General features: G+C 37.4%; 1 protein-coding gene across 7 annotated transcripts in view; it reads right to left on the bottom strand.

Moving 5' to 3' along the window:
* Positions 1-1,356: 1,356 nt before the first annotated feature.
* CBFA2T2 (CBFA2/RUNX1 partner transcriptional co-repressor 2) overlaps positions 1,357-14,979 on the bottom strand; it is a 94,423-nt gene continuing 80,800 nt past the window's right edge. For 6 of the 7 annotated variants that reach the window (XM_007428794.4, XM_088153436.1, XM_088153431.1 and 3 more), the window contains 6 exons: positions 14,031-14,281; positions 13,586-13,671; positions 11,798-11,993; positions 9,548-9,619; positions 7,574-7,764; positions 1,357-4,475 (listed from right to left, as the gene is read on the bottom strand). In XM_007428794.4, the coding sequence (XP_007428856.1) occupies positions 4,185-4,475; positions 7,574-7,764; positions 9,548-9,619; positions 11,798-11,993; positions 13,586-13,671; positions 14,031-14,281 (1,087 nt within the window). In that variant the 3' untranslated portion in view covers positions 1,357-4,184. The remainder of the gene's footprint in view (positions 4,476-7,573; positions 7,765-9,547; positions 9,620-11,797; positions 11,994-13,585; positions 13,672-14,030; positions 14,282-14,979) is intronic. The other variant, XM_025167000.2, reaches the window with a different exon arrangement.

Genomic DNA, 14,979 nt, shown 5'->3' with positions numbered 1-14,979 from the left:
AATAATCTCAGTTTGTCTTCCATTAACAAGGGTTCCCTCATTGAACATATGCACAATAGCTGTTTTGTAAAAGCACCCATAATAGTTTTCCAAATTTCAAATGTGCTACTGGATCAAAAAAGTTGCCTAATTCTGAGCTTTTATCAGATTACTTTAAGACTTCTTAAATAATCTTGGATTGCTAAATTATGCAGATCAATGTTAAATCAGGCAATTTATATGTTTCCTTTCCTATCCATGCCTACTTAAAGATTCATTCCTGAAAAATTGTCAAATAAAATGTGCAATAAAACATTTTATTGGTATTGAAGGCATACCATAACACTAAGGCAATTAAATCAAATAGGGTCCATCCATGATGAAGCCATAACATCAAGATTCAATTAATATGAGGCTTCCGAGAATAAGAATGAATAAAACATCTACTCAAATATATGCAGCTATTATTTAGCTTAGGCTATTGATTTACATATCTATTATTTTAGAATCAGTATTAAAGTTATCTAAAATTGTTCCAATGCTAATTTCTTAATTATGAATCTATTTAAAAATGTTTGTAATTAGTTATAGACATAAATCAGGGGATATTCTAGACAGGGTTATATTTCAGCTTTAAAGCAATAACATTAAATACATTTCCATCTCATATATCTTAGTCTGCTACTTTTTGCATTTTACTGAGGGTTTGTTACGGAGTGTTTAAATTCTGTCTCTCAGTAGATATTTCCACTGTTTTTCTTCCCGATTTATCGAGACACCATACTGTATCCTTTCAAACATGGCTTGGAAACCATAACAGCAATTTAGCTTGCTTTCAGACATTAAATGTAATGTCAGACTGACTTCTGTCTGCAGTACAGTCATACTCTGCATTTTCTGCACACAGAATCATATTTTAGTTGTCATGGGTTGGGTTCAGATTGTACTGAATATATTTTTTTTTAATCCTGATTTGTTGAATCCTTTGGGGCTTAGTTCACACTATTTGCTAAGCCCTAAGCATGGTTAACAAAGCACAATGACTGGATTCATTCGACATGCTGATCCAAAACCAAGCCATATCTACTGCTTAAGAAGTGCCACTGTGGCATAGTGATTAAGATGTTGGAATAATATCAGAGGGACTCAAGTTCAAATCCAGCTTCAACTATGGAAACTGACTGAGAGACTTTAGACCATCCTCTGCTCAGTCTACCTTATTTATGAGGATGAAACAAAAGAAGATCCTCATGTAACTTACCTTGATCTCCTAGAGAAAATGTGGGATATAATCTAAATAATGATGATGTGTCAACCCGGCCTTTAGCTGAAATTGTATTATATAAAACAAGGTAAGACAAGGTATTATAAGGTGAATATAGTCTTTATTGACTACTGTGAGTAGAACAAACTAAATACATCTGTAACAGTTTGGGTTCTTTTATACAGTACATTAAATAAGTTATGCACATGAAATTGGTAACAAAAATTCCTAATATAGAATCAAATGACAAAAATATATAGAAAACAGAATCCACAAAGTATTCCCATAGTAGCATTTCACATCTTTCATTTCCATTTTCAAAAATCATTTTAAAATTATGACTGATAATATGTAACCTATGTACATTAATGTATTTTTCACTTAATACACAGCAAGCCATTGTAGTTGCATGTTAAATTATGGAAGACTGTCTATTTACATATAATCTTAATGCCAATGTATGTTTTCTCTCTCTCACATATAGTCTCTCTCAGACACACACACAAACATTCATACTTTTCTTTGGAGCTGATCTTGTATCATTCCGTTCTATGGAGAGAATGGTGGCAATTCAGTTTAGAAACAAGTAATGTTAGCACCACAGCTTTAATTTGTATCTTCACATTCGCTGCAAAAACTTGGGAACAGTTCAGAGATCAAACTTGATAGTTCCTTGGAGTACTACAAACCTTTTCTTAAAATGAATGCTAAAATGTATCTATGCACATGAGTAAAATCATGACCTTGGATTTTCATTCTTATTAAACAGTGTGAATTTAAAACATCCCTCTTTGGTAAATCATCACTAAAGGATGAGTTCCAGGTGTAAATCAAGTATTTTTCTCCAAGCAATGTGCATGAATTAATGGAAATATGCAACACAGGAATCTGCAAAAATCAAAGCAGCACCAAGTAATACTTTAGAATATCTAATACACCCTGAAAACTATTTTGCTACAATGAGTTAGTTCAGACATAACACTAAACCATGGGATTTTGGCATCATATGAATAAAGCCTTTACTTACATATAAATGCCTTTTTCCTCTGAACTTTCTATTAACTCTCTCAATTTAACAGCAAGACACACTACCATATCTGAATAAGGCAAAACAGATGTTTGTGGTATACCACAAGTAGGATTAGAAGTCAAAGTACTGGATTTGTTCTTACAACAACGAAGCTGAATAAATTCTGATAACCTTTCAAAAGTAAAGCCTTTATATGAAGCCACTCCTTTGACATTTGAACTAGATGCATAAATATATCTCCCAATGATTTTTGCTATTAGTGTTGGCAAAAAGCAGCTGTGTTTATTACGGATAATGATTTGGACTGCAAGAGGATAACCCTTTTCAACCATCCCCACATTCCCTCAACTCCAGCTTTCTAGGAACTTGCATCTTAAAGCTACCAAAACTCAGTTTCTATCTGGGGTTGGAGCTGCCTACTATCTAACCTTGATCTGGTCTTTATGACCAATAAAGATCAATCTGGTATGTTTAAGATGGAAAATCACAAAAAAAAACCTTCTTAAATTCAGCAAAAGAACTGGATACAATGTAAAAACACAGTGGGTAGATCTTGGAACCTTGGAACCTATAGACTTTAAGTGAAATGTTTTGGAAACATGCCATGATACTTTATTTAACTCCTTAGTTAAATAAAATGAAATCCTTAGCTAGAGTCAACAATTTTAAAACTATACATTGCTTACAGAAAAATAGAATGAATTTCATTAGCCCTGGCTGTTCATGAAAGTTATTACGTATGACCTGAACCTTATTTAACCAACATGTTCTCAGTTAATAGCCTTATCTTCTCCAACACAACACCCTCCACAGGTATTGGACTTCAAGTCCCATAAATCCCACAGGCATTTAAGACACTGGCTATCTAGTCTGGGAATTTATGAGAACTGAAAATCAATGTATCTGGAGGACACCAGATCATGAAAGCCTGGACTAAGCTACAACTTTCAATTGTTTGAATCATGTGTGATGTGTGCCAGTTAATTTATTCACCAACTCACCTTAAAAACAAAATATGTAAAGCCAATAACATTGATGCAGAGAAGATGAGAGAATGTGACAGAGTTGGAATAACAAAATAAACCAATCTGATTTGAGAAAAGAGCCAATAAGATGTTTTGCAAAAATCTCTGGACAGAACATTTCAATCTATTTAGGTCCACAGACCAATTCATAAACAGTCTGCTCTATATCCATAAGATACCAAAACTGGTCATGTGAAAAGGCCAATGAGTCATTATATGAAGCAGTTTTAGATCCTCCTTTTACAACCCAAGAATAGCATTTTTCTGTCTCACCCTCATATGTCCATTTCAGGAATGATGGAAAACATGAAAATGAGAACAAAAAAGTCTTAGATGCTAGAGGAGGAAGGGTGAAAATAACAACCAGACTACTGCTTGTGTTACATTTACATAGTTTTGCCTGAGAATGATTCTAAAAATGGTTTACTTACTCTGTCACAATATGTAAAAAGCCCAGAGGTACTCAAAGAGCAATGGATGGTGGTGGTGGAAACCCAACTGTTCGGATTATACAGAGGAAAAATGGGAATATTAAACTGAGAGAAAAGGCTTTCCAAGCAGTTCTGCTTTATGATAAAAAGAGAGAACAATCTCCTAGTTAGAAGTTTAAAATGATAACAATATAGAGTATCTTTTGAGACAATTCAGTTAAAACAAAGTCCTCTGTATTCCAGGAAACCAAGGAGACCATTCTGAAATCCCAAGATGGAAGGGCTAACAGATTTCTAAAGATGTCATTGTAATGATGTGGAAAATACCCCTCTCTTCAACAAATAGCTTAAATGCCAAAGTGCTGGAATACAAATTTTTGATAATGTATTGAGGTTTCTGTTTTCCAATGTAAAAAAAAAAAATAACAAAAATGTATTGAATGCAGTATTCCCTTTTAGAGTGCGTTTGCATCTACTGCTGTTACAGAGGCTGGAGTAGAGGATCGAGAAGTGGTTGCAGATGTTTTTTCCAAAGCTGGACTTGTGATTCCATCAACTACGTTGAGGGTGGCTGCTGAAGACCGACCAGCGGATAAGGACACTGGCTTAACTTGGCTGTGCAGGCCTTGCCCACAGATTCGATGGTGTCTCTCCCAATCTTTGTGCTGGCAGAAGGAGCCACAATAACGAGCAATGTTACATCCACTGCATGTCTCACTGGCTTTGCGGCCACAATTCCAGCAGCTCTGAAAAAATAAAGAACAAACTTCTCTTTTAAGTATACTGCCCAATAAACAGTTTGAAGTTGGTTTATTATTTCAAGCAGGAAAAGGCCTTTAGAGAGGTGCTACTGAGATAGTGCTTCAATACTGCTGGTAAGAAAACTCCTTTCATAATGAAATTCAAATGTTATCCACAGTAACATAGAACAGCTTGCCAAATTCTATCAAATGGCAGCCTAGCTATAATTACATCAGCCATAACCATCATAATAGGATACATTCAGAGATCTATGAATTTACAATTCTATGAACGTGTTCGTAGCAATCCATACAAGGCTTCTCTTGGCACAAATATAAGAGCAATAACTTAATTAGCAACTCTTAAACAGTGAGCCATGTAACAGGCTCAAATAGCATGCTTTTGAAGAGCAGGTTTTCCTTTTTCAGGTGGAATTCAACAATGGTAAATGAATGGAATCATTCAGGGTGCAAAGAAATAACTGCTGGAATTCTATTTACTTAAACTGGCTTTGAGACTGTAATCTTCCCAACATGTGACACATTTGTTATGTACAGCTACAGACAGCAAAAGGCCCAGCCCAGAATACTCCAATAGCTGGGCGCAGATACAAGGCAAGAAGGTTCGTCTGCTATATCTTTGTATACATGACAGAAAACTAATATAAGGCATGTAAGTATGGGGAGGGAAGTCTGCTGTGACAAAGTATCTCCAACTGTTGCTGTTCTGTGATGCCAATTGCATAGCCAGCTTCTGATAACAAGCAGCATTTCTTGCAATAGTAGATCTTGCACCAAAGTAACTTTTTTTTTTTTTTGCTGGAAAATGTGCTCTGAGACGTTGCAGAACTACTCTTAAATGGTGTAAGATGAATAAATCAGGATATTATCTAAGTAAAGTATGACAAATTGGGTCATAACATGTCATTAACCATATCCTGGAAATCTATGAGGCACTGCATAACCCAAATGGCATTACTGCATATTCAAAATAGCTGTCCCATTTTGCAGGTGCAAAAAACAGTTTTCCATTCATTGAGTTTTGTAATAATTCAGATCTTCCTCAGACATTCCAAGAGTTCTGAGATCAAGGGCAGAGGGTACTGATTTCAGATAGAGATCTGTTTGAGACCTGGTAATTGTTGCAAAGCCTGGACAAAAATACAGTAATGGCTATGGATGAAGTGGAAAGATGAATGAATCTCCTTGCAGAACCTGCAAAGTCAGATTCTGAAAGTGAGTGGATATGCCCCACTGGGATTTTAGTTCCAGGGACCAGATCAAAAGGATAGCTACAGGGATGATGTGATGGCAGCTGATCCTGTTCAGTGAAAACATCTGCATACATATCTGGAAGGGTGATCACATTCTTATTCTCTACTTTGGTTGCTAGATCTTCAAAAATCATTAGATGGGAAATGCTTCTCACACTTGGGCATATTAAAACATATTATTTCTTTTGACCAAATGATTTTGAGGGTCATGGTGATGGAGCTATGGAACACTCAATTACTGGGAAATGAGGGGCAGAGGCCAGGGAGAATTCTAGTTGCTCTGCAAGCTTTTCTAACACTACTGAATCAGTAGTCTAGGCCACAGGTCCAGATAGCAGGTCTTCCATCAATTATTTCTAGAAGCACACAAGGCTGACAGAACTTCTGGAAATCTTGTCAGCCTCTGCAAATTGACTCCAAAATCAATAATAGCCTGTGTCTGTGGAGCTAGATGACCAAAAAAATGGATTTTTACAGGCCAGATCAAGTGCTGGCTAGCCACTGTAGTGGGCACTAAGGCTAGCTGAGTGGTTGTGGTTCTCTAATCTCAGAGCTCTTCTAGATTGGGTATGGCCAGCTTGGGGTGTTTGTAATTTCTTGGCTTGGCATGCTACAAACCTTGGCTCCCACAGTATAAACATGCCCCTGTGCTCATTTAGCCTTTTCTTCTGGAGGTGAATGAAATCTGGTTCAACCTATTTGCATGGAATCTGCAGACTAAAGAAATAGGACTGTAGGTCTCTGCATTTGGGATATCAAGGGAGGTTGTACCCAAGTTGTGGCTGGATGGAACCAGCGTCAACAGTTTTTAAAGATATCCATCAATACGTAGGCATGGACGGATCAGGTTTTGCAGGGAGAAAGGGCATTCTACTTAGGCCATCTCATCCAGGACTCCATCTACAGCTCCTTCCTGGAACTGATCCATCAAGGCCACATCATTTCACTCTAGATCTTACTTTCATTCATCTGCATTTTACCAGCAACCAACATTTCATTGTGAAGATCTTTAGACAATGCCTGGCAGAACTGGGAATCTCTCCAAGGTCATTGCTGACATTGATTCATGTGCAACTTATCCCATGCAATGTAGATCAGCAAGATAGAAGGCTGATACAGTATATGCTATAAGTTACCAGTGCTTTCCAAACTTTTTCCTTCATTACCTAAAACCACTTATCAGAAAGTCCTTTTTACTTAAGTCAATTTAAATGTCCCAGTTGTGATGGGTAATGGGTTTGTGTGTCATTACCCAAAGAAAAACCACTTTTACCCAATTTTGGGTAATTTACCTAGGTTTGGGAAGCACTGAGTTAGACAAAGAATATACAACTTTTGATCTCTGGTAGCCACATTTTCAAGGGGAGAACTTTGCAATCAGTGGGCTACATCATGCACATAGATGATACTTAAGTTTTCCCCTAAATATATTGGGAGGCGCTTTCAGGTTCTTTTCAAATTCTAACCTGATTATATTTTCCCCAGTGTTTTCTGCTCTAAAACAGAAGGAAGTCATGTCATCATACTCACCCCCAAAAATGGGTGAGCCGGGGAAGGTTCAAGGACTATAGGTTGCTCTCTCCTTCCTCCAACTCAATAGCAGTTAACCTGAATTAATCGCTTGGGGAGAAGACTTCAAAAACATTGCTTTGACTACAGAAGGTAATAAACAACTGAGTTTAATCTGTAACAAAAAAAGAGTGATGGAATTCTAAAAAAACCCAATCAACCCCCCCAAAAACCAACAAAATGGTACTTCATCTTTAAGATGATGCCCAGGAGTTTACTTATATCCTCCAAAGCATCAGATATTTCAGCTTAGCTCCTCACCTCTGTAGATTCTTCTTGCTCATTAATCACTAGGAAAGCATCTTCAGTAGCCTGGCGTTTTGCATCTGCAATGGTCTGTTCCATTCTAGCCCTTTCTGAAGCAATCATTTCAAACGCCTTCTGCTCAGCTTCTGCTACTGCTTTTTGGACTTCAGACATTGCCTGGCGTTTCACTTCATTCACAGCTTCTTCTGAAAGAAAACGAAGTTTGTATCAAACAGCTTCATGATGGAAAGTAAAGTATATCTGTGAAGACACTTCCAGTCATTTGTGTAATAAAGGGCCAAGTTTACATATAATTTTAGTTTCTCTTGAAGTACTCATGAAATTAAGGATAATCTTTATTCTGCTATTTAGAATATTTGGGCTATCTGGGAACTGAAGCAAAAACCTTTTACCTCAGGTTACTGGAAAACAAGTAAAACAGGGCAGATTTTTTTGTAAGGCAGGTAGGAAATGTAGGAAGCTCAGGGAACAATTAAAAAGTTCTACTGAGAACTGAGTTGCAGTTCTGTTTGCAAGCCAAATAATCATAGAATTATTGTGGTTTTACAGTACTTATGGTAAAAAGACAGCTTTAAAAATGGTAAGCGCTGACTCAGTTGAAGGGGAATTCATTCTTTCTTCTGCAAAGTAGCCGATGAACCGCTGGGTTTACCTGCAACAGATGGAAGCATACTATACCAAATGAACAGAACACTCAAGGTGACATGGAAGTATACTTTGGAAGTGAAGCAGAAAAAGACACCCTGAGTTCATTTTGACCGAGAGTGGGGGATGACTAGAGGGCAACATCATCCTGCAAGAACAGCTGCCAGCCTCTTCTGATGACAAGACAACCAGGCAATGCAGGTAAGGTCTTAGCTAGCATCTTCCCAGAGCTGCAAAATCTGCAAGCTACACAGCATTTATACATGAGCTTTTATCCCAAACTAGTTAGAGCAAATGCCTAAAACATGAACTGGGAGAAGAAAGGAGTCAGTTCACTTGTCAGAAAGGGTAGGAATGGGAAGATAGTTACAAATAAATGAATTAATGCATAAAACTTCATCCTAGCCTTACAAAAAGCTTGGAAATTAATCTTGTCTGAAACATGCTGAATTGTCCAAAGCTATCCAAAAATCTTTGTAGAAATTGAAACTCTACGAAGTAGAAATTCTATGCTTCTACTACTTCTTGGCATCAATATCCTGGTTCTCCTTCCCTTACAGGGTTCATAACTACATTATCAATGTTACAGTTTTCATTTTACCATCACTGCCCAGGACAGAGGTACTTGTAGGTCTGTGTACCTTCACTTCTACTGAGCTTTGTTTTATTTAAAGACTTTGCTGTTATTACATATACCTTGAGCTACTTCTCCCAAAAGATAAGGGCAGTCCAGTCACACATAGACATCATATCATTTTAGTCTGCATTTTTATCTTATTAGCTGTGAAGCTATTAATTATATATTTTACAGCCAAGTTTCCCTAACTAAACACTTATCCATAGCTAGACACCTTACTGCCTGACAGAATGCTGTAAACACTTCAAATTTGCAAAAATCTTTTTAGAAAAATTACACCTTTAATGTAAAACAAGAAATAATAGGATTCTGTGATTATTATTTTCAGTCTGCCCTCTCTCCTTTGCCCCATTTTACTTCATGGCAAAACTGCTTCCTTTTTTATTTGCTTCCTCACAATTCTGTTATGCCTCGTCTGAAAAAGAGTTGCCCAGATAATCTCTGGTCTAAATATGTTAGGGTAGATCTTGGATCTCATACCAGCTTCTCAGAGCAGCTACTTGCCTGTTTCATTCTAATTCAAGTCCACCTCAGTCACTTACTTGGAGTTTTTGATTTACTTTGGCTCTCCAGGTATTTTCTCTTTAGGTCAGTGATAAGAATCTGTGACCCTCCAGATGTTTCTAAACAAAAGTATCTCCCATAACACCCCATAGCAATCTACTGAGACAGGGTTCCTTACTTACCAGCCTTTTTCCATATCTCTTCTGTGACATAACCAGCTGTTCCTGGCCTGCTACTGAACTCCCGCTGAGATTCTGCAGGAGGAAGAATGATGGCAACAGTATTAAACATGGAAATGTAGCCCTGCCAAGCTAAAAAAAATAAAAAAAAAATGTATATGCAACATCTGTGTAGCAAGAGAGCAGGATGGGTTAATTGCTAAAACCAAACCAAGAGATATCTGCAGTTAAAGAATGTTCAACAATGTCAAAATAATAAATGACCACTTTTAATTTAGTGACCTGCATAATTTATTGCACAGCATAATTCATTTCCATCTTTAAATTCTGCAGCATCACAGGCTACATATTAACCCTTGCTAATGGTACCTTGTATTTCCAATAACTTCAGACAGCTATATTTTCAAGAGTCAGATGAAAGATGAAAGATGAAAGATTCACAATGCTTCATACAGATTATATTCTCACTCCAAAATAACATGGTAGTTAGATGTGCAATTTGCATAATTTTAAGATGAAAATAATGCTTTTGTTTTACCCAGATGTAGGCATACTTCACCTACTAATTTATCTCCCATGCTTCTTGTCACTGGGATTCCTTACACTACAATAAGGTAGAATACAAGCTTGAAAGTCCCAGCTTCAGAAATAGTGTAAAGTAAAGAGAGTGTTGGGGAGCTTTTTGTCTGTAACTCAAAATATTAAATTCAACGCCAATCAATCCTTATTAGCCAAAATAGGAGAAAAGATACTTATTCAGAAACAACATACATTACTAAATGCTATGAGGGTTATGACAATCAAAAGGGGCATTTGGCTTGTCAGTGTTGTAGAAAGAATGGAATGGATTTTAAAGCATTTTAAAAGTTCAATCAAACCTATGCATTCTGCTCAAGGACTGCACAGATGCTATTGAGAGAAAATCTGGCCTCTAGATTACCATTCATCAATACAGAATGCATTCAACATGTATACTAATAGCAAACTCATTTTCTGAGTGTGGATTTTTACACAGCCAAAATGTTTAAATGTTCAGAGAAACCTCCAAGCCTGCACTGACCAAACTCAATGCTAGCAAAATTATGATCAAGTACTGGCAGGGTGGAGAGACAGAAACACAGGGGAAATGGAATGGAGCATCTTGAAAATGGTTGTAGCTAATTGTTTGGAAACCTGAACACAAGCCCAATGCAAAACATTATACTGCAAGCCCAACTTGGTTAATTATTTATTTATTCAATGTATACCCTACCTTTCTGCTCCGAGGAGTATTCAAGGCAGCTAACAAAATTAAGTACCATTACAAACATGCAGGAAAAATAATAGGATTTTCATTTCTATCATTGCAAAATTTACTCTGAATCTAAGCCAAGAAGTAGCTTGGAATAGAAAACACACTTTCCCTTCTCTCCCCCCACACCACCAAAAAAAAAAATCTGGCTGCAACATGCAAGTTCAGCACCAATACTTAAACTAAATACTCAACCCAAAGAAATGACCAGCTGGAAACCATTCAAGGAGAGAAGGAATTCAATGAAGCCAGTCTCCCAATAAGGTTGATGGATGAGATCTGCTTCCCATTACAACTTCCTCTGAGGCTACCTGTTTCCCTCCCCTGCTGCATCTTGTCTTTTAGATTATTAGCCCTCTAGCACTGAGTGTGTGCAAGTCACTTTGAAAACCTTTAAGTATCAGAAGATTTTTGTAGATGTCAGTTGTGGATTTAGTCCCCCGGGCTAATTTGCATTTGCATTTGGGAAAGTCAGACTGAAGCCAAACTTTGCATCAATATCATGAGAACATTAATGATTTAATTCATAGCAAGGTGGAGCAAATCAATGGGGAAGATTACAAAACACTGTTATGCTTAAAATGCTACTGAAATAGCAATAGCAAGAGAGTGCAGAGCATTTCACTCTACTTCAAAATGCTGAAGGAATTTAGAGTCACAACTGATTCATTATTTTTGCATGAAGTTTTGTGACAATATTAGCTTGAGTTCTGCTCTTTAATCTTAAGAGATATAATCCAGAAAGGGGGCCCAAAGATACTTTATAATACCATTTTTATTGGTAAGGTAATAGTGCACTCTTTAACCCCCTTAAGTACGTTTAAGTTTACAGACAGAGCAGTGTAAAGCAATGAAAATTATTTTTTTCCTCATTCTTGTTGTCCAAAATTCAATTTTCAGACAAAAATCTAGAGTATAAGAATACAAAGCCACTGCCTTAAATGCAGGGCCCCAGAGCATACCGCTGCTGATTGAATCTGAGCTCCCCGGGCTATGCTGCCGCGCAGTTAAATCGTTCCCTCCTTTCCGTGGCTCGGTGGGCTCACTGCATCGCCTTTTCCAGTAATTGAGCTCTTCCCTATCAGCTTCTTGACAACGGCGGAGGACAGCCATGGAACGCCTGGTCTTTTCTACCATTTCCATAATGCAATTCAGCGCCTTCAAGAGGGAAAAGTATAGCTTGTTTTGAAACATATAGGCTTCACAAAGGACAGTAGGTACAGTTTTCCTGCATAGTTGCCTATGTAAGAGTTTTTCTTACACTTTTCTGTAACAAATCTATCCCACAGAAACAGATTCTGAAATACCTGATGAGCTATTTCTTTCCCAATAATTAGTTTACAATTTGTATAAAAATAAGTAGTGCTAAAAATGAGGATCTTGTCTATAAAATAGATGTACAGTATGCAGGTGCCTTCAAAATATAGGCATGGTAATATCTAGGACAGTGCTTCTTAAACTTGTTTCTCTCAGGACTCCTTCCCAATTATTAAAAATTGTGGAGGACTCCAAAAGAGCTTTTGTTTGTATGGGTTATATTTACTGATATTTACCCTATTAAAAATTAAAATTGATGCATTTGCTGCCACTACTGCTTCTTATGATTGTTTGATGGGATTTTAATATTGTATTATTTTTCAACATAAAATGGCATATAATTTTGATTTTGCAGACCACTGAGAGGGTCTTGGGGGACCCCCAGGGGTTCCAGGACCACATTTTAAGAAACACTGATCTAGGAATTCTAGCATGCAGCCTTTGAACTCAAAAACTACAGAAGCAGGTGAAAGCTTCACATGGATACTGATTAGATGTATATTCTTTTAGCACTAGGTGTCTGTTTTTGCATGAAGGCTACATGTGCTGAATAGTAGGGACATTGCATGTTCCTACTATATAGATAAACACAAAACCTCTCCAGGCTTCTACAGATTATCTGAGTAACACTAGGGTAGTTTAGTCTGAGCTTACAATTTTTACCCAAAATAGAATAACTGTTTAAAGAAACAATTTTAAAAATAGTTTACTGGGCAAAATATTGTCTATTTTATCTCTTAGGCTCATTTCCCTTACAACTTTTCCCAAATTCAACAGTGAAATCAAGTGTCTTGCTCCAACCATGTTTGAAGTTGTTGCCCTCTATGTAACACCATTCCCTGTAGAAAACAGTAAGCAAACTTGGCAAAGAAAATCACATACATGAAGCATCTTTAGAACCAAGCCAAACAAATTATTCATCAAATCCACTACTATCTACTTAACTGGGAGTGGCCCTTCCAAGGTTTCAGGAAGGCATGTGAATGTGTTTTCTCCCTGCACAGCTACATAGCATGCTAGGAGTCAAATTTGGAACCATGTGTATCCCCAGCACATGCTCTACTACTAAGTTAAATCCTCTCTAGACTAAACAATCACCTACTCATACAGACATGTATTTGGCTGTGTGCATACACATACTGCCACAACTCAGTGATAACGCACATGCTTTGTATGCCAAAACTCCAGATTTAACTCCTGGATTCTCCAAATGAAAGGGTCAAATAGAAAGTTGTAAGCTGAACCTCTGCCCAAGATGTTGAAGAGCTGCTGCCAGAAATTATCAAGCTACACAGACAAACACCCTGAGTTGTTATAATATTGCTTCCCATGTACATAATTGCAGTTTAACAGAATATATTATGAAGTCCATGCTTAGAAGAGGAGCAGGAGAGCCATATTTTTACACTGCTTTTTTCATCCCAGGCTCTTACGTGATCAAGATGCTTCCATTCATCAGCCCATTCCCTCTCTGTTAGGCGATGATCCACTAGTTCATCCTGGTAGCCTCCATTTAATCCTGTTATGAAAAGTAAGAAAACACTATAATCTGAAAATTGTATACTATAGAAGACTGACAGTGTGATACAAAAAAGGGAGGAAGGGGTGGAAGTAATTATTTCTATCAGCACATATTGATATTTACAATATATAAATACATATTGGATTTACAAAGCTTCAGGCATCTATAAGACCAGTAAAAGTAGTCAGCAAATGAGAAAGAACATAAAATTTTGCTATGAAATAACAGAAAGTACCATACAATGTTGAGTTCTTTACCCTGCTCAGCCTCTGCTCAAATGTGTCAAATTTGTATTAGAGTAGGAAATGCATTTGAAAATACAGGCACAGCTGTCTCACAGGACATTGCCTCATTACCTATACTATGTCTTTCTCGCAAATCCCTGTGTTCCAACATCTTGCTTGGATCTCTATACAAATGGGATGTTGCAATGTCTTCTAGGGTATAATGCTGGAGTGGAGGAGGTGTAGGATGAAATTGCCCAGCTGGGTTTATGACAGGCAACATAAGGGATGGACTGTGCCGAGGTGCTGGACTAATGGTGCAAACCCTTTTGGCAGGAGGCTCTGATGGGATCGGCTCTCTGTCAAAGTTATTTTCTTCCCTTCTGTAAGCAAGGCAAGAAAGAAAGATGTCCATTAGCATTCAGGGAATTATTAAATTATTCTATCCATTCAGAGAGGTTCATATATTGCCTATGACACAAGCAAGAAAACGAATAACAAGGCATGAGATCAGGAAAAGAGGAAAGAAAACAGGTTCCAACATATCGATGACATACACGAAAAGTCCTGCTACAAATACAGCTTTATTTATTTGGGCGCTCTAGTACAGTGTTTTTCAAACTTGGCCACTTTAAGATGTGGGGACTTCAACTCCCAGAATTCCCCAGCCAGCATGCTGGTTGGGGAATTCTGGGAGTTGAAGTCCCCAAATTTAAATGGCCATGTTTGAAAAACACTGCTCTAGCAGTATCATGATAGCATACAGACAATAAGAGTCAAGTGTGTTCAGCATTTTCAATCATTCTTAAGGTATGTAAAACCAACGCAAAGCCCAAGTACTTCATTTTTATGTACTTTCTTGCTGTAATCAGGAGGGTGGTAAATTATGAAGTACAGTTTTGTTTCATCTTACAGAATTGACTTCACTCTGCTGCTGAAATTCGGTTCCCACAGAATAGCATTTGCTGACTGCCAGCACTTTTTTTCCCTAGAATCACCTGAATAGCCTCTTCATTATCACCCATGCAAAGATCAAAAGCATTAAATCTGTGCAGGGGGGAATACCAAGCAAAAACCCTTG

This window comes from Python bivittatus, unplaced genomic scaffold, assembly GCF_059951505.1.
Source record: "Python bivittatus isolate LINGU-HERP-01145 unplaced genomic scaffold, Pbiv_v1 ctg000700_np1212, whole genome shotgun sequence".
In the NCBI taxonomy this organism is placed as follows: Eukaryota; Metazoa; Chordata; class Lepidosauria; order Squamata; family Pythonidae; genus Python; species Python bivittatus.
The sequence above is the reverse complement of the archived record's forward strand: the minus strand, read 5'-3'. Positions and strand labels throughout refer to the sequence as shown.